At 49.1% G+C, this 19,928-nt stretch overlaps 1 protein-coding gene across 6 annotated transcripts in view; it reads right to left on the reverse strand.

Moving 5' to 3' along the window:
- NCOA3 (nuclear receptor coactivator 3) overlaps nt 1-19,928 on the reverse strand; it is a 1,125,593-nt gene that overhangs the window by 597,832 nt on the left and 507,833 nt on the right. Inside the window, exon 1 of one of the 6 annotated variants that reach the window (XM_069651292.1) lies at nt 8,675-8,803. The exons of the other annotated variants lie outside the window; for them this stretch is intronic. Within the exon in view, the coding sequence (XP_069507393.1) occupies nt 8,675-8,683 (9 nt within the window). The 5' untranslated portion in view covers nt 8,684-8,803. Of the gene's footprint in view, nt 1-8,674; nt 8,804-19,928 lie in introns of those variants that run through there. 6 annotated transcript variants of the gene reach the window in all.

The following is a 19,928-nucleotide window of genomic DNA, read 5'->3' on the forward strand; positions in this document are numbered from 1 at the left end:
CTTCAGAACCGCCTGACCTCTGCATCCTGCCTAGAACTTGTATCCAGAGAATAGTGCTTACAAAAAGCCGACCAAGTGGCCCACGTAACAACCTTACTAATGACCTTCCCGGAGGTATGTCTCAACTGAGTGAGCATGGATCCCCTGCAGGCACAGTCTTTCCCATGGCCACATAAGCCTCTGAAATGCCCTGGACCATCCAGCGAGAGATGGAAGTCGAGCCCCATAACGTGACAGTGCTACAGACTTTCGGAAAGATCTGGTCTGTGAGATTTGAGCACTCAACGTAGATCCGGAAAGTGTTACGCTCTTTCTGCCTTCGATTGTGAATTAGGCAAGAACACAGGCAAGCATATTTCTAGGTTTAAACAGAATGACGGAACTACCTTGGGCAGGAAATTTGGCTGAGTGCACAAGATTACCTTGTCACTGTTGAAAATCATGAAAGACTCAAACGACAACAGTGTCTGCAGCTCACTGATTGTACGTGCCGAGATGAGAGCCACCAACAGAACTGATTTGAATGAAACCCATCTAATGTCAACCAAATCCATCAGCTCAAATGGCTTGTGCTGTAAGGCCGGGAGAACCACCTTTAGGTGCCAGATGGGATGGGGCCTATGCACAGTTGGGAACAGTCTGGTTAAACCCTTGAGGTGAGCCTTCACCACCAGGTTGGCCACTGAATACATCTGATCAGTCAAGTTCTTGTAAGCTCCAATGGCCGCAAGGTAAGAAGTGTCCACCTGGACTCCTGAGCAGGCCAGGTCTACAGAAAGATGCAACAAATCGTCCAGGCAGCAAGAGGGGGGTCGACGCCCTCTCCTCATGCCCAATGGCAGAACCTGGTCGACTTACTTTTACTGAGAATGTGTAGCTGGTGGCTGTCTGGTCTTCTGGACAATCTCCCAATTGCTTTCAGAGAATAGTGAGGGGTGAAGCTTCAGCTGATGAGGAGCCAAGGCAAGAGGGCCAGTTTGGCCGGTTGTGGGTGTTCTACCGGCCCATGCTGCTGTGTGAGGAAGGCCCTGCCGAAGACCAGAACATGGACCAGGCCCGGCAGCCTCTGCTGGAGGAGGTCCGACAACCATGCCCTCAATGGTCAGTTGGGGCAATCGGGGTGCAGCCCACTGAGGCTGAAAAAAGCAGAGGGTCCACTGGAGCAACAGAGGGGGGCGGGGGGGAAGAAAGCATAGCACCTGTGCCAATAAAGCTGGAATGTAACCTCCAGGGACACCTGCCCCACCCATGATGCAGAGTGGGCATTTGGAGTTCTGAGAAGAGGCAAACTGGTCCAGATCTGGAAACCCCACATCTGGAAGATAGGTAACAAGAAGCTGGTGTGTAATTCCCACTCGTACGTGTTGTACCCAAGGCGGCTGAGTGTGTCTGCCTCTGCATTGCTGTCTCCAGGGATATGAACCAGAGAGCCAGATCCCCTGCAACAAGACCTACTCCCACATGGAAACTGTCTCCATGCAGAGGGGAGGGGACTTGGTCCTCCTGCTTGTTCAAATAGAACATGGTTGTCAAATTGGTCGGCCCTGACCAGAACCGCCTTGCGCCGGATGACAGAGTAACACAAGGTCCTGGGAGGGGCTTAACTGCGACTTCCGCTGGTTTTGGGGGAAAACCCCAGTTGGAGCAGTGCAGGAGTGAAGTCCCCCCCTTTGGGAGAGCTGACCTCACCAGCCATTCATCCAGGCAAGGGTATAGCTGGTGGCCGTCCAATCCAAGGCCAGTCACCGTGCTCATAAGCTTTTTGAGCATACGAGGGGCCAAATTGGGGCCAAACGGCAGAACCCTGTATTGGAAATGGTGTGATGTTATTGTGAACCGCAGGAACTTGCAATGAGGCTGGAAGATGGGGACGTATTGGTATGCATCTTTCAGGTCTAAGGAACGCATCCAGTCTCCTGCACACAGCGACTCCGCCATTTGAGCAGGCGTGATCATATTGAAGTGTTCGAGGTAAAGACAGGTTGAGAAACGAAATATCCAAGACTAACCTCAGGTCCGCCTGGTTGTTCTTGGGCACTGCAAAAATCCTGCAATGGTAGCCGGAGCCCTCGTCTAGAGGCGGCACCGGTACTACTGCCTGCATGTCCCTTAGAAGTAGGATCTCCCGCCGTAGAGCAGGCGACCCTAGCTGCAGCAACAGAGTTTAAGGAGGAAGAGGAAGACTAAATCCTGTGAAGACCACTGACGGAATCTAGGTATTCGAGGAAAAAAGCCTCCAACCACTCATGAGAAGAGCCAGCCGCCCCCCCCCCCCCCCTCACAGGAGAACTGTGGTCCCTGACCAAAACATCAAAGTTTTTTTGCCAGAGGCAGGAGTGGAGGAGGGGGAGTGAAAGAAAAACTGCTAGGTTCGTTGCTACTGCCTTCTATGCTCATTGGGTGACCTGTCTGGCTGGCTATGCAGTGGTGAAACCCCTTTAAGGCGCCAAATGAGCACGGCTTGAAGTCAGACTTGCCCCGACTGTGGAAAGAATTACTGCCCCGGCTTCACTAGGATCGCCAAGGAATTGGCAGTCTGGGTAGACATCTTTTTGGTTAACTCATCGCCTGTTGACGAGAGGAACAGATCAACCTGTTCGAAAGGGAGGTCGAGGATCCTGTCCAGCAAGTCTGAGGAAAACGGTTGCATGCGTCCATGCCATCCACCTGATCTCGACACCCAAGCAGAGGCCCCCACTGACCACATCAATATGGGAGACTGTGGACTCCATAAGATCTTGCGCAACCGTGTGCTTCAGCTAGACCTGCCTGAAGGAGGCAGGACTCCAGTTGTAAGCATGGGAGAAACTCCCCCATCTCCTGCCAAAAGGATTGGTTTGCTGCCACAAGGAATTTGTCAAGTGTTAGCCTAGCGGAGGTGAAGAATGGCATTTAGTTATGTTCTCTTGCCGAAAGACCGTAGCACCTTGCCCTCAGACAAGCAGCTGGATGCGGTGATGGCCGCAGACGAAGACTTTGAATATAGAGAAGCAGCCACCACGACAGAGGAGTGGGGCTGAGGGTGGGACACTAGAAGGACTGGCTCCTCCTCCTCCAGGAGCCAAAAGCGGCCATCCAGCTTTTTCTTAATCCAAGCGCTGGGTCGACGCTTTTCCCAGACCTTCCTGGCTAAAGAGAAGACTCGTTTTTACAGAGGAATACCCAGGTGTGCAGGACCAAGATCTACCCCAGGAGCCCTGGTTCTTGGTGGGCCTGTTTAGGATGAGACACGCCTAGTAACTAAAGACTATCATGAAATGCTATGACTTAAGCAGAAGGCTCCTCCTCCTGTGCATCGTATTATTCTCCCCTTTTCAGATCTGGTGAAGGGGAGTGCAGAACCTGCTGCGGAGGTGCCGGAGGATGCACCCCTTGATCCATACGTAACGAAGGCTGGGCCGAGGCAACGGGAGTCTGTGGCAGAGAGTGGTGGAAGCAGAGCGGGCACCGGAGGCAAAAGAGCAAGCGGGACCAGGGTGGCCACAGGCTGCAGGACTGGAACCCGTGGAAAAACTGGTGGGGATCCCTAAAGGGAAGGCCTCGGAGGCAACACTTCTTGGGGGACCACCTCTTTGATGAGCTCCTTAAGGAATCCCGCCATTTGCTGAGTGCATAAGCAGAAGGAAGTGTTCAAGGAGGGTGGGTGGAGGGTGGTCTGAGAAAAATCAATCCTTGCAGGGCGCCGGGTCAGTTGAGGAAGGAGCGAGGCACTCAGTGCTGGTTCTTCTGGCAGGTTCAGCACGCTGAGGCAACTGCGAAGGATATCCAAATGGTTGGCTGGAATACAGATAGCCCCAAGGGGACAACCCGTCTGAGGCCTGAGCTGAGCCCTGAGGGAAGAGGACTGGAACTGCCCATTCTTAGGGAGATGAGGGGAGGCGCCCCGGAGGCCTGTTATCAGAATCTAAAATGGACAGACGTGCAGGCGCTACAGAGCATTTGGTCCGCCATTTTGGTTTTGGGAGCCTGCACCATGCCCTGAGAGGGAGGGCGTGAAGGTCCCAGAACCCATGTTGGGTCCCACATGGTCAGGGCCTATTTATGACCCGACCCTGAAGCAGAAGTGCCGACCTCGGAGAGGGCACCGGTAGGCATAGGGCACTCAGCCAGCGGGTTGGAAGTAGATTTGTCCCCCCTGTGCAACGACTTCGAGTGGACTACGGGAGGCTTTTTGCCCTCAACCGTAGCTAGTCGTGTGGGACCGCGCCTCAGACTTGTGCCTGGAACCGGAGCCCGAAAGCCCCTTGCACCCCGGTGCAGAAGAATAAGAACTGGAGCACCCCTCAGTGGCTGGCCCTGAAGAGCCCCTGGGTTCCTCAGCGAGGGAGCCGGTAGCCTAAATGGCCTCATGCCTTCCAACGGTGCGAGAGTCTGGATGATCCCTCCCCAACTGGAGGGCCCAGAAAGGGGTCTGCGGGGTGGGGCACCTTGGAAAATAATGGGCCTAGGTTCCCGTGACGCAAGGCCCTAGCCACAAAGTACTTCAGATGACGGGGAGTGAAGTGTGGAAGATCTCCATCCAGCGGAAAAGCAGATTCTTCAATTACCATTGGCCGCGCACGTGTCCCAGCAATGATGGGGTCCCAAGCACTCAAGGCAGAGTGCATAGGGGTCCGATGCCGAGAAGGAATGATTGCAGGCTGCACATCTCGTAAAGCCTCCTGCTGCCGACATGTGCCGCGGGAGGCAAGGCACCGAAGGTAGGTGAAGAAATTGAAGAAAAAGGGGAGCAAACAAAATACAAAAAGTGTCAGCGCCAAGCTGCCAGCTCAGACACTGTCCGTGCAGAGAAAGGGACTGATGTGAGGTGCCGGAGGGCGGGGCTTTGGGCGCATTCCTGCAACCTATACTAAATTTAAAGTGTAAGCTCATTTTTCAGTGCTAAAGGTTCCGTACTGTTAGGCAAGACTGTATGCAGTACCCTTTGGGTGCACTAAAACAACCCTGACCTCCTGGAAATAGGAACCCAACCTTTGGTATATGTCTGTACTACAGAGGTTGGTAGCGTGTTGAGCAGCCAGGCTTATCTCAGGCGGGGTCAATGCGAGCTGTAGGTGAGTTAGAGATTCATAGTGCCAAGTATTCAAATAAACCCTTACACACAAGGTTTCTTGATTAAACAATTATTAATTTGACAGTCATTTTAAATAAGCCTTCAGAAGAGAGCAATATAAAACACAAATATACTTCAAAATGCACACTTAGTTTTCGAAATCAGCAAATACCCTTTTGAGATGGCACACTGACACTACCTACACCCTCAGGTGACTTCAATAGTTATGGTGCTGGGGACATTAAAATATCACTGTTGCATTTAGATTATTATTGAGGAGTGTCAAGGAGAAGAGGTTTCAGAATATGAACAGCTAAGTACTTTCAAAACCCCCCAAATGCAAAGTCAGTTAACTCTTTCATAGAAGGAAGGCAAAAAACATAAGCAGAGGAGAGAAGAGTCATTCACGGAGCCAGGCCAGCCAATAGTAAGTTAGCAATAGTCAAGGTGAACTGGAGCACTTCTTGCAGGTAAGTAAGTCTTGCACAATTTTTCAGAAGTGTTTGTAGAATAAGAAAAAATTCAAAGTAGGGCCACAAGCTGGTTAGGCTTGTGAGGTAAAGAAGCTGTCAGCAACTCTACAGAGGCAACTAAGACAAGTCTCCAACAAGGACAAGCAAGGTGGCACAACAAGAGATGAGATCTGTAACACTGTACAGTACCTTTAGGATGAAGAAAAGTTCAACAGATGGTTTCTGTTCCTGTGCATCACTGCAGATCCTGGTGTTCATGGGCCTCCGCCGTGGGGACAAGAGGGAGGGCTTCTGGGGACTCCTGCATTGCAATGGAACAATCATCGACCGCAACCGGCAAGCTTCAAACAAGTGGCACTTCGGTGTTTCAGCGCCACGCATCTACCGCAAATAGCAACACTGCGGTTCCTGGCTGTCGAGATGGGCTTTCCTTGGATCTGGGGTCCAGCACGCAGTTGAGGTGGCTCAGGCTCGGTCCGTCCAGCTTCCTAGAAGTCCGGAGGATCTTCCTGGAGCTCTTGGCCAGCTTAAAAGCAACGCACACAATCTAGTTTTCCTCTCCCTGGCTATTCGGTTCCAGCAGCTACTGCAGTGGAAATTCAATCAGCTTCGAGAGGATGTCCAGGTAGCTTACTTTGGAGTTGATTTGTCCCACCAACTCAAGGGCTTCTCTAGTCAAGACGAATTTGAAGATTCAGCACAGCAGCAGGGCTTCACCGTGCAAACCAACCGTCCAGGAGTTGCAGCAGACGTCTCCTCCAAGATCTTCTTTGGATTCCTTCGTCCAGTGATCGACTGCCTTCCAAGCCAAAAAGCCTTGCCTTTTATGCAGGTTTCTCCCATTCATTCAAGCCTAGCTGTCAGTCACCCTGCAGGGTGGCTGTCCTTGCCGGACAGCCAGCCGGCCAATCACCTAAGAGAGCATTCCTGTCTCATAGGAGACTAAGCACAGGGAGTTTCGGGCACCTCCCTCGCTTCCTGCCCCCGCTAAACACCCTGGAGGCAGAGGCGCGCTTCACTCATAAATCCCGCCAAAGGCAAAAACAAACAAACGGGACCAAACCTGGTTTGGCGCGCACAGTAAATCTGAAGGACCTTTCCACAGAGAAATTGCAAAAAAAGAAGACCTTGGGTGCTTTACTGCAGCTGCGGACGCAGCTCACAGTAAAAGCACACCACGGTAGTGAAGTAAACCACTGCCACCAGCCATTCATTGAGGAAAGGCTAACAAAAATGTTACATGAGAAACTAGACAAAGGGGATACTAAGTAACCCCTCCAGCACCCTATTGTAAGATAGGGTGTGCTGTGTCTAGAAAGTTACAAATGCAATTAAAGTCAATTTCACTTCACTGCTCTTGGAAACAGAACTTTATCCAAGAGAAGGTATTTAAACCTTGGGGAACTTTGAAAGACTTCCCTGTGCCACTGCACTGAAGGTGCTGTGTGACACAATGTAAAAGAACAAGTTACTCTCTTACCTGGTAACGTTCTTTCGATGGGATGGTCCGACGACGTATTCCACATCTATGACAGCTGTGGTGATTACTGTTAGTGATATGGAATACGTCAGAGGACCCAATCCCCTCAAATGCAAGATTTGGTTGTACCTAAGGACTGAAATTGACCTCTTGCAGAGGCCAGATCCAGACGTGACAGGATGGGATTCAGAGCCATGCTGGGATTAATGCAAGGGTTGGAGGCTATAGTAGACACACTAGAAAAACTTAAAGTGCCCTTAATATTTTAAAGGCAGCAAAGGAAACGCCTTTCCCACAAGCTGGCAAGTGGTCTTAGTCTTGGATTGGGGCAAAGGATACCTTTTGTCTGCACTAGAGAATCCCAGGCTTGTCCATCTTTAGGAGCTTGATCCACGCACTGCTCAGGTTGTCCAGTATAATACCTCCCCCCCATTCCTGCAAGGATCATCTACAAGAGGGAAATAGTCAGTAGTAAAATGTTTAAATGTAAAGACGCCATCTGTGTGCTATATCCCTGGGACATGGTTGAGAAGGGAAACAAAAATGGCTACTAGGTTTAGAATATGCCGCTGAGCAACCAGACATTCTAGTGGTTTCTCATTTGCGTTTGTAGAAATCGACGGTCCTGTAGGGATTCCCCGTAAACAAAGGATAACAGAGGGCTGATGGGACAGGGGTTGTAGGGTATTGCCAGGGAATTGACCCTTAGAATGGCTTGCCCTATGATGGTGGGAGCTTGATCCTCAATACATTATCCATCAAACGATTAGTGCTTACCATAGGTATCCTTACCCAACCCAGGTAAACTATTCAATTTGGATTTTTAATAGGTCTTAAACTGGACTGGTGCTCACGAGAACCTGATTAACAAAGATCTTGTACTATACTTTGTACATGGACTGATCTGTTGCTCTAAATATCACAGGAAACTAGACCACCAAACTGAAAAATACATTCAGGTGTTCACCATTTCAAAAATAAACATGATCATGAAAGATGTGCATGCAATGACGGTCAGGGATACAATTTCCATTTTTATTGTCTTTCCCTACTTGGTGGATGGACATACGCTGATATAAATGTAAGATTTCATAGATCAATTTAAGCAAAATGAGTTCATTTAGACAATGCCCATAATTGGAAATCACAACATGGAGATGGAACTGAATCTGTGTGTAATGACTATGCACAGATCTCAGGACGTTTTCAACTGACAGAGGGTTTCACTTCTCCCAAATGGCTGAAAATATATTGCAAAAAGGTGGAATAAACTAAATGTCCAAGATTAGGCAAATTAACTAGCAAAAATGTATTCACACTAAAGTAATTCAACAATTTGAAAACTAAATTTAGTTTTGTGGTAGACCGAGCAGAGAAATATTACTTATGTCTTCTAAAACTGCTTTCAAATATAAAGTGGGTTAAATATTTTAAGACGTCAATTTGTTAGCCACATTTATTTATGAAGTGGATAATTACTGTGTAGCCATTTATTTACGCTACTACCAAACTTGTAATAGTCTTGTTTGATTATAGATTGTGTTGATAGTATTGATTTCATGAAACAGGTTTCAGAATAAACCAATATAATGGAAATAATTCAAATACCTACACTAACGTTCGAACCATATGAAACTATGGACCCAAAATGAAACCTTGAAAACCTACCCAGCTCATTGAGATCTCAAAATCGATATCGTCCTTTGATGGTAGGAATGTATCTTAGTACCATCCAGTTGCCTATGTACATGTGTTGATTGTGAAAGCTTTTAAAGTGACCAGGAAACCGTTTCAGAAATTCTGTTAAACATCCAGTGAAAAAAATGACATTACTAACAGGACAAACAAGCAGAATTAGTTTTTCTACAGTAAACATTACTATAATATAATCAATGAGTTTTGCAAACTTGGAATTCTCTTTTGCTGCAGTGAACCATGCAGTAATCGGTACATTTAAAAAGGAGACAAAAATTGGGCATCTGGTCCTTCACCAGGAACCAGAGTTTCAAATATAAGAACTGGAAAATTCAACCACGGACTAAGAATTTGAAAAACTGATTGCTACCACCCACCACTTAATATTCTGAATGATAGCCTACACAAACATTGACACCTAGTTGGACACAGTTATAACCTAGGAAAAGTAACAAGTTGCTTACCTGCAACTCTTGTTCTCCAGCATGGGTCTTACATGGATTCAAATGCTATGAATATTCCCTGTTGTCAGGCTGGAAATCCGCAGTAAAATAAAGCAGTTTAGCTTTAAGCTAAAAGCTGCATTGGAACTTGTATAGCCTATTGCTGTAACTTTGGGTAAAACTGCCCCAACCAGTAACTCTTCCTCCTTAGCTCCACCCCTGGTGTTCATCTTCATATTGGGTTGCACATGTAAAATGACAGTGGGACTCAAGAAGAGCAGTGGGGGTGGAGGGAGAGTTTGCACGTGAATCCATGCAAGACCCATGCTGGAGAATGTTAAAACTGGTTTTCTATACTCTGGCCTGGTGGACAGATGTATAGAAGGCCAACCTAGCATTTTATTTATTGGAAATGTATAAGGCGGTTATACAACAAGAGTGTTTCAAAGTGCCACAAGGGAAGGGAGCAAATAAACAATGAAATAGACAAATAAAATGGCAAAGAACAGCAGTCCTACTAGGCCTTGTGACATTCGGAGCGTGCAAGTGCAGTGAATAGAAAAATGAAAAAAAGAAAGGGGGAGTGGCTAAGTGCTACTGGGGTCCCCTAGGGGAGGAAGCACCGGCAGCGCCCATTTGGAAGGCAACAGGTAAGTGCAAGGGCAGAGACAACCCAGGAAAAGAGTGAGGTCTACCACCCAGACCAGTAAGTGCATGGCAGAGGCAGACCAACCGACAGGCAGGTGTGGGTCCAGATGGCAGTGTAGGGGGCAACTGGGTGACCCAGCCACCAATCTCAGTGACAGAGGGGATGGTTAGCACAGAGGGTGGTGGGGGGGGAGGGGTGGAGGAGAAAAAGAAAGGTCTTGAGTCGTTTGCGGAACGCAAGGTGGTCGGGTTCAAGACGGGAGATACTGGTAGGCTGCTCCATAGGAGGGAGCCAGCTCAGCAGAGATCTACCCCCAGCTCTGTCTGGAAAAGAGTTTGATCAGCAGAGAGTTAGAGCAAGAAGATCGAAGGGATCTGGAAGGAGTGTATTTAGTAAGAGTTGCACGTAGTGTGCTGCCAGGCCCCAGACAGCCTTGTGGATGATGCAAAGAGCCTTGAATTTGATGCTTGCAACAACTGAGAGCCAGTGGAGAGATTTTAGAGCTTGAGAGATTCAGTCCCAGGTCTTGAGGCCAATGATAAGTCTTACAGCCCTATTCTGTTGAAGGGGACAGAGAAAAGAAAGAGGCAGGTTGAGGAAAAGGTTGTTACAGTAATCTAGCCTGGAGAGGAACACAATGAGTGATTAAGCTTCTGGGGGAAGGTGAGGAAATGGAGAATGCCTCCAAGGAGGTGAAGATCAAAGTGGGCCTTCTTGGCAAGGTCCAAGATTTGAGGAGCAAAGGAGAGAGGGTAGTCAAACATGACCAAGGTTTTTGGCCTCTGTGAAAGCAGAGGCAGGTGAGCCTATAGAGGGTGGCAGGAGTGCAGTAGGGAAAAGGGGAGCAGGTGTCCTGATGGGAAGTATCTCGGTCTTCCGGTCCTTAAGACAGATCACTGGAGGAGAACTAGACTGAATAGCAGACACGCAGTCAGGGATGAAAAAGGAGGGAGGAGGAAGAGGGGACCTTGAAGAGTTGTGCATTATCTGTGTAACACTGGAAATTAGGAGAGAAGGCAGCTACCAGGTGAGCAAGAGAAGCAAGATAGCTGTTGAAAAGCCAAGGTGAGAAGATAAAGCCCTGGGGAACTCCACATGTAGAGAGAGAGTGGTGGGAGAGGAGGAGAAGCAGCCTAGTAAACACCTGGGAGGGGTGGTCAGTGAGGAAGGCGGTCAACCAGTCCAGTGCCCAGTCGAGACACCAAGAGTATCATGGAGCCGCTTTATGAGGATAGAATGGTTGACCGTGTCAAAAGCGGGAGAGAGGTAAAGGAGAATGATGACAGCAGGAGAATTAGTGTGAAGATTTGCAAGCAGTTCTTCACGAGTGTTCAGGAGAGCAATTTCTGTGCCTCTAGATGTCGGAATCCAGATTCATGGTCATGTAAACAACCAACAAGCACAGTGTGTTGGGTCAGTTGTTGGGGGGCAAAGGGGGACTGGGGGTGGGGGGGAGACAACTTCTCCCAGAGTTTCCCCAAGGAAGGTTGTAGTAGAAATAGGGCAGTAGTTGGCCGGACACATGGGGTTGGCTGAAGGTTATTTTTTTTTTAAGGAGGGGTGCACAAGGGAGTGCTTGAGATAAGAAGTTAAAGAGCCAGATGCTAATGAGTTGTTACAGAAGTCAGCAAGAGCCGTAGCAAGGGAAGAGTGGTTGTCCGTAATGGTTCTGGAAAAAAGGACGAAACCTGCTAGAATGAGAACTTCATATAGCAGACTAATCCGTAGATCTCATCCGTTGTGATAGGTGAGACGTAGGAGACAGTGGATGGGGGGGGTGGAAATGAGACCAAGGGAGTAAGGGGGACAAACAGGGATGGAGAAAAGGCAAGACTACTTGGGTCAAAATGTCCTGAGTGTTAGAGGTGAAATGGGTGGCAAGTGCAGTACATAGGGTCAGAGAGAAGGTGCGAGGTGGAGACCTTCGATGGATTGGCGGGTTCCTTCCAGATTCTGAAGAGTTCAGCTGTGTTGTTGGAGGCTCCAAAGATACAGGCCTGAATATGTGCTCTCTTTTTGGAATGGATAGCATGACGGTATTGCCTTTGGAGTAGGCGACAGGCCAGTTGGTCGGAGGAAGAGCCAGAGATTTGCTACTTCCATTGAGCAACTCTCCACTTGCGTTTCAGAGTGGCTAGATCAGAGTTGTACAAGCTGTTACGCTTCGAGTCAGGTTTCAGGCAGATCCTCATGAAAGCGGCAAGAATGTCAAGAGAGTTAGCGATAGCAAGATGAAGATTGGCAAGAACAGTCAGTTGGAGATTCGAGGGGAAGGAGTTGGGATGAAGGAGGAGGCAAACACAGTAGCGGACACTCGTTTCATCTGTCGGATGACCGTGAAGGAGGCTGGCCGTGCTGGTGGAGGCTCGGTCAGCTAGCTGAGGTCCCGGATAAGAGGAGAAAGTGGTCAGACCAGGAGAGAGGAATGTGAGGGCTGGTGTTACGCTCACCTGATTCTCGCAGAGGCGCCGGTCTTGACTGGGCGACTACCGTATCTTCAAAGGTGATGTGCAGCACCCGGTTGGCTCTTTGGGCTGGACCTCTGTGCCCTGTATGCCTGACGTGCAGAGTAAGATGTCTGCAGATAGAAAATACGGGGTTAATGAACTGGGGTTATTGGGGTGTCCCCATCTCTTTCCTCTTCTCCTCTCCTGTAGACCCCCACAGGTTAACGCTCTCACCTTAGGTAAGTGAATGCCGAGCTCTCCATCTGCCTCGGGGCAGGGTGCTGTAACCAGTTCCTTCACTGGATAGGTAGCGCAGGCCTCTTGACTTCAGAGGACTGCTGTCCGTCATTTACTGCACGAACGGTAAGTTTCGAGTAACTCAAATGTCTTTAAAGTCTTGAATAATGATGTCTCTTGTTTTGCAGGGTTCCGGCGATGACGGGCTGAAGTGAGTTGAAGATGGAGCCCGTGTGATGAATAGAAGCGCCTGGAAGCACGTAAGTAAGCACTTGTTGCCAGCTTCACGATGCGCTCTAACTGTCTTTTTATTTTGCAGGTACAAGTTCGGAGCGGCTGCAGGGTGCCGGGATACCCACTGGGTTAGATGTGGAAAGGAGTAATGGCACGTGAGTATTAAAGTTCCCCAATGTCTTTAAACGCACCTTGTTTTGTCTTTCAGATGCGGGATGCAGCGCCGACGGCCTCCGGAGCGTGCGAAGAGTAGGTAAGCCTTTGCCTTTCAGATGCCGGAATGTTAACCTGTTCTTTCTTGTCTTTATAGGTGTTGCTGAAGACTGGATTCAGGATGGTAAGCCTTTTTCCTTTCAGATGCCGGAATGCTAACCTGTTCTTTCTTGTCTTTATAGGTGTTGCTGAAGACTGGATTCAGGATGGTAAGCCTTTTTCCTTAGGCCCAGGACCGGATGCAGAAGACACGATGAGCATACTGCTGCAGAGGGTGCAGAATAACGCAAAGCAAGATTCATCCACCGGGTGTGGTTTAAATAGCCTCCTGTAGTGCTTAGCTGTCTCCTTCCACAGCCACGCCTAAGTAAGAAAAGAGTTCCTGGTAAGAAAAGAGTTCCTGCCTTCCAGAAGAGTTCCAGTGTTCTGAATCTAGGGAGTGGCTCCAGCCCCACCCAACAGGAAAAGTAGTTCCAAACAGAAGAGGATCAGAGGCTCAACTGGCAGGCAAGTAAGCAGCATGGTCTGCTGCAGGTAAGTCCACCCAAGCATTATGAGCCCGGCGCTTCCAGCGCTGGGACTGGGCATATTTATGAGCCTGGTGCCACTGGCGCCAGGACTGGGTCCAAAAGGTCCCAATTGGGACTGGTTGGCACTCGGAACCTGGGTTATGGATCTGCTTCCAAGGGAGTTGGGAAAACCCTGACCTTTTGGAAGCAGAGATCATGACAGCTGGAGAGCGGGAGGTGGTACACCCATCAGGGGTGTTGAAGGAGGTGCAGAGAGAAGGAGGAGGAGTAGCAGGAGAAGGTAGGAATTTGGTGAGGGCCAGCAGGGGCCAGTCAAAAGAGAAAGATTGGGTTGAGTACCCCGACAGTGCCATTGCGATAGACGTTAATGATTCACCAAGAGGATGCGAAGTATGCAAAGAGTACTTATCTAGGGCCGCCATTAATGAGGTAGAGGGTAGAAATCAGAAGGGAGGTCTAGAAGTCTGGAGAGGGGACAGAGAAGAATTTATCAGTGATAGTCTGCCTGGAAGTAGCACTAACCTAGGTGTCGGCAATAGGCAGGCCAGGATTAGAGGCCAGAAGATCTTTAAGAATTCTTCTTCCAGACTTCGTGAGAGGAGGATAGGTGATAGAGTAACCGTTACAATAAATGGGAGAGAGACAGTGCTATTGAGGTGAAGGAAAGGAGGGACAGCTTGGAGAGGATGCACAATGCACGTGTTAACTCACCAGGCGGCCTAGCAACCAATGGAGGCAGGAGGATAAACAGATGTAGGCACACCTTAGAGACAGAGCATGCAGCAAATCAACAACGCAATGCAATAGAAGAACAAGTTACTCTTACCTGGTAACGTTCTTTCGATGGGATGGTCCGACGACGTATTCCATATCTATGACAGTAATCACCACAGCTGTGCTGCTTCAGAAAATATTTCGGCGTTGACGTCGATATGCCGTCCTCGAGGGTCTCCGTCGAGCCGACGTCACCGGATGTTATAAATAGGACGCACGATGCCTGTAGCCTCAGTTGTAGTTTTTTTCCCCAGAACGGGTGGCACCAAACCACTGCCAGTATGACCACAGAAAGCCTTGCGGAAACATAAGCTGCAATCGCATAAGAAATTCTGTAGCGGGGCAGGGAGGGAGGGAGGGATATGGAATACGTCGGACCATCCCATCGAAAGAACGTTACCAGGTAAGAGAGTAACTTGTTCTTCGAGGGGATTAGGTCGTATTCCATATCTATGACAGACTCCCAAAGCAGTAGCAACAAATGGAGGAGGGAAAAAGAATTTGGAATATAGAAATTTAGAATGCCCTATGAAATTGCAGAGTAAAGGACCGCCTTGCCAAAGGCCAGATCCTGCCCATGGATAGAATCTAGGGAGTAGTGTCATACAAAAGTATGGACCGAAGCCCATTTGGCTGCTTCACAGATGTTACGAATAGGAACACCCCTCTGCAGGGCGGTAGAGGCAGCCATACCCTTAGTAGAATGGGCCTCTAAGCCTACCGGAGGGTCCTTACCCGCCAGGCGGTAACATTCGGAAATTGCCAAAATATTCCATCCAGACAAAGTCTGCTTAGTCACAGCTTGTCCCAAACGCCTTCCAGTGTGCCCAATAAAGAGCTGATCGTCCATTCTGACCCGGGACATGCATGAAATGTAGAAACTTAAAGCTCTCCTAGGATCCAACCTATGGAGCAGAGCCTCTCCTCTTCCTTACCAGGATGTGGAGGAGGATAAAATGCCAGAAGAACAACCTTCTGGCTTAAATGAAATTCCGACACCACCTTCGGAAGAAAGGAAGGACGAACTCTAAGGACACCCCTGTCCTTATGAAACACAGTGAAGGGTGGCTTAACTTGAAAGTGCCTGTAACTCACTCTGCAAGCAGAAGTGACCAACTAAAAACACAGTTTTAAGGGTTAACAGCCTCAAAGGACAACAATTTAAAGGCTCACACGGAGCACCCATCAGGCATTTCAGAACAAGGTTCAAATCCCAACCAGGCACCTGGAAAGGTGACGGCGGAAACACATTAGTGAGTCCTTTGAGAAATTAAAGGAATTTTGAAATAGGAACACTCCTCAGACAGGCGCAGTATCCACTTGCAGGCCCCTGTGGGCCAACGAAAGCAAACAAGACAGAACCACAGGAATGTCGCATGAAAAAGGATCCACAATCTGAACCCTGCACCAGTCGCAGAACTTTCTCCACTGGCAACAGTACAGGGGCTTCGTTGCCGGCCATCTGGCCGAAAGCAACACCTCCATCACGTCTTCAGGGAGGTCCCAATCCTCGTACCTCAACCTTTCAGAAGCCAAGCATGAAGGTTGAGGGACCTGACCTCTGGATGGAGGACCTGACCCCACCTCCCGTGAGAGCAGATTGTCTCGGTAGGGAAGACGACGTGGAGGGCAGATGGACAAGTCGAGAAGGTCCGGGTAACACGTCCTCCGGGCACATGCCGGAGCAATGAGGATCATCCGGTAACTGAACCTCTGTAGCCTCCGCAGCACTTGTGGGATGACGGGGACTGGAGGAAACGTGTACAGCAGTGGGAAGGACCCCTCCACCACAAAAGCATTTCCTAAGGCTCCTTTTAGAGGAAGTTCTCGCGAGTAGAACCTTTAGCACTTCCGGTTGACACTGGAGGTGAAGAGATCCACTTGAGGGGTCCACCAAAAGAGCGAAGATCTCCACGAGAATCTCCTGAGCCAGCTCTCACTCGTTAGAGATCGAGCTCTGCCTGCTCAGAGCGTCTGTCGTCTCGTTGTGGTCTCCGGCCAGATGAACTGCCGAGATCGAAACTTCCTGCTGGATGGCCCAGAACCCGAGCTGCATCGCCTCTCTGCACAGAGGAAGTGACCCTGCCCACTCCCCCTTTTTGTTGAGGTAGTGCATGGCGACTCTGTTGTCCGTCAGAATCCGGACATTCTTCCCTCGCACAGTGGGCAGAAAAGCCTTCAGGGCAAGCCTGACGGCCCGCAGCTCCAACAGGTTGATATGGAGTCTGGACTCAGACGGAGACCAACGACTGTTGACTGTCAACTCGTTGGCATGAGCTCCCCATCCCATGAGAGATGCGTTCGTCACGATCGTCACCTCCGGCCAGGGCAGCCAAAATGGAGCCCCCCTCATCAGATTGCCTTCGACGGCCCACCACAGAAGGTCCTGGGTGACCAAGGGCGGCATCTGAACGGGGTCCGACATCCTGCCGGAGGACTGTGACCACTGGAGCTTGAGGGCCCATTGCAGAGATCTCATCCGCAACCTGGCCTCTGGCACCAGAAGAATGCAGGATGCCATAAGGCCGAGCAACCTCAAGAATTGTAACGCCGGGAGCGACTGGGCAAGTTGAAACTTGTGCACCATCTGCTGAATGTGAAGAGCCCTCACCTGGGGAGGGAAACGCTGCCCCAGGGATGTGTCGAGCACTGCTCCGATGTACTGGAGCCGCTTTGTTGGCATCAAGTGGGACTTCTTTAAGTTGAGGGAGAAGCCCAGCTTGTGAAGGGAGTGGCAGGTGACGGACAGACGATCCAGGACCTGCTCGGGGGAGCGCGCCCTGATCAACCAATCGTCCAGATGGGGTAGACGTGAATCCCCCCTTTTCCTGAGATACGCCTCCACCACCACCATGAGCTTGGTGAAGACCCTCGGGTGGAGGTCAATCCGAATATCAGGACCCGAAACTGAAAGTGCTAGTCGCCAACTGCGAACCTCAGGTATTTCTTGTGCTTTGGATGGATCGGCACATGAAAATAAATGTCCTTGAGGTCGAGAGACGCCAACCAGTCCTGAAGTTGAAGGGCCTGGAGGACTTGAGAAAGAGTAACCATCTTTAACTTGTCCTTCCCGAGGAGTTTGTTCAAACCGCGCAAGTTCATGATGGGTCTCAATCGCCCGTCCTCCTCCGAAATCAAAAAATAAGGGGAATACCATCCCTTGTTCCTCTCCCGGCTATACCCACTAGAAATAAAAAGAACATCACCAGGGAGAAACTGCTTCCTCTCATCCTCCCTATTCTGAACACCTGTGCCACGCTGCACAAGGACCCCACCGTCCTAGTAGATACATTTAACAGCACCATGCTCAAAGCCATCGAGACCAAAGCCCCGCTAAAAATTCGCAAAGCCAAACAGTCCCACCTGAACTCCTGGTTTACCCCGCAGCTTAACGAGCTACGCAAAGAAAAGCGCAAGGCCGAAGCACTGTGGAAAAGTCATCCTGTTGCGACTAATAACGCCTCTCTCCTAATCACCTCACTCAACTTTAAGGAAGCCATCTTTCAAGCCAAGAAAGTCGTACAACATACACATATCCCAAGCAGAATCTAACACAAAAGAACTCTTCAAAATTCTCAAAGAATTAGAATCACCATCACCTGCCCCCGACGCATGCACCAAGGACACCACTTGGTGCAATATACAAAATGCGCTTCTCAACAAAATAACCACCCTGCAACGTAAAATTAATGATAAACAAAACTCTCTCCACGCGCCTATCTTCAATAAAACCACACCACGTAAAACTACCACCCAAGACTCTCCCCTTGCTTTTAGCTTTATGCACTTACCAGCCTTGAGGTCGAAAAAATCATCAGCAATTTAAAACCCTCCAACTGCCAAGGGGACGCCTGCCCAGCTCCTATTATTAAGGAATCTGCTCACGACCTTGCGACCTTCATTACAACCTTTATCAACTCTTCTTTTCAATCGAGAATAGTCCCTAACAACCTGAAGGATTCTTGGGTCATCCCTCTCCTAAAAAAACCTACCCTGGATCCTGAGGTCCCACCCAACTATAAGCCCATCACGACTGTCCCATTTCTCCTGAAAATCTTAGACCGAGCAGCGTATCTACAGATTCAGAACTACCTGGAAACTAACAACCTTCTAGGCACCAGACAATCCCGCTTCAGACCTAAGCACGGTACAGAGACAGCCCTTCTAGACCTCAAAACCCAAATTGAGGACCTCAAAGACAAAGGTAAACTAGCCCTGCTACTATTACTAGACCTATCTGCGGCCTTCGACTTGGTCAACCACCAAATCCTCTGTCATCACCTAAAAACGGCAGCCTACTTTTCTGACAATGCCACTAACTGGATCAAATCATTCTTGGATAATAGACATATGAGGTTATTCTCCCCCACCTCCTCTTCTGACCCTGCACCAGTCCCTTGTGGTGTCCCCCAAGGGTCCTGCGTAACCCCCACTCTTTACAATGTTTTCACCAAACCCCTGTTCAATGTGCTTGTTTATCTGGGTGTCACCTACACCAATTATGCTGATGACACCCAGCTACTCATCCCTATCACGGGTGACTACACGGTAGACTCGAAAGCTTTAAATGACATTTACCACGTCATTCAAACCTGGATGGCACAACATGAGCTCTGTCTTAATGACGACAAGACGGAGCTCCTCATCCTTGGAACACAGCAAAGACTCAACAAGCTGAACCCAATGTTCAATGCCTTCAATATCGATGGAAACCCCATAAAAGTTTCCAAAGATACTAAAACCCTCTGTATTTACCTTGATTCTACTCTCGTTCTTCACAGACAAACCAATGCAGTAGCATCCGCCTCTGCATACACTTGCAAGCTGATCACAGCTTGTCGCCCTTTTCTCTCCTCTCAGAACTGCACTACCCTTGCTAGGACTTTTGTCATGTCCAAACTGGATTACTGTAATGCATTGTACCAAGGCACCAACCAATGCAACCTTGACAAACTCCAGATTGCACAAAATAACGCCATCCGAGTTGCCCTCAACATCCCTAGATCAGCCCATATCTCAGAAACTAGGAAGAATCTTCACTGGTTGTCAATCGTCCAAATGATTTCACTAAAATCTCTTGCCCTGACGTACAAATGCATGAACAACCAGGCCCGAGCTATCTATCCTCCAGGTTTACCCAATACACCCCACCACGCTCACTAAGGTCGTCAGCCAGCCAGAGCCTACTGATCCCAAGATTCAAGCTCCAAACAACCGGTGGGGCCAGCTTCCCAGTTCTGGCAACCAAACTGTGGAACTCTGTACCTCTCCCTATCAGAAACTTGCCCTCCCTGAATTCCTTCAAACACAAAGCCAAACTTTTGCGAGTCTCCTCTGAAGACTAAGTGACAGTTTGATAAGCATGCCTACGAATATATTAGACTACGAATCTGAAATGTGTGCATATTCTATGTTCAACTTCTATGTTCTATTTATATATGCTTTGTAATGTAATACCTTCATGTAACCATTGTCTCAAGATACGCGCCCGGTAGCCTTCGGGCCTGGTTTGCGCTATACAAAAAAACCAAATACAAATACAGGGACCAGTTCTATGGCACCTTTCTCCAGCAGGGATTGAATTTCCAGCACAAGGAGTTGATCCGGACTCTTCAAAGAGAGATTCCTTGGTGGATTGTCATGAGGCCTCTGCCGGAAAGGAAGACAGTAGCCGAGGGCTATGATCTCCAGAACCCACAC

Source organism: Ambystoma mexicanum, chromosome 3p (genome assembly GCF_040938575.1).
Source record: "Ambystoma mexicanum isolate Mex_15411 chromosome 3p, UKY_AmexF1_1, whole genome shotgun sequence".
NCBI classification, from domain to species: domain Eukaryota; kingdom Metazoa; phylum Chordata; class Amphibia; order Caudata; family Ambystomatidae; genus Ambystoma; species Ambystoma mexicanum.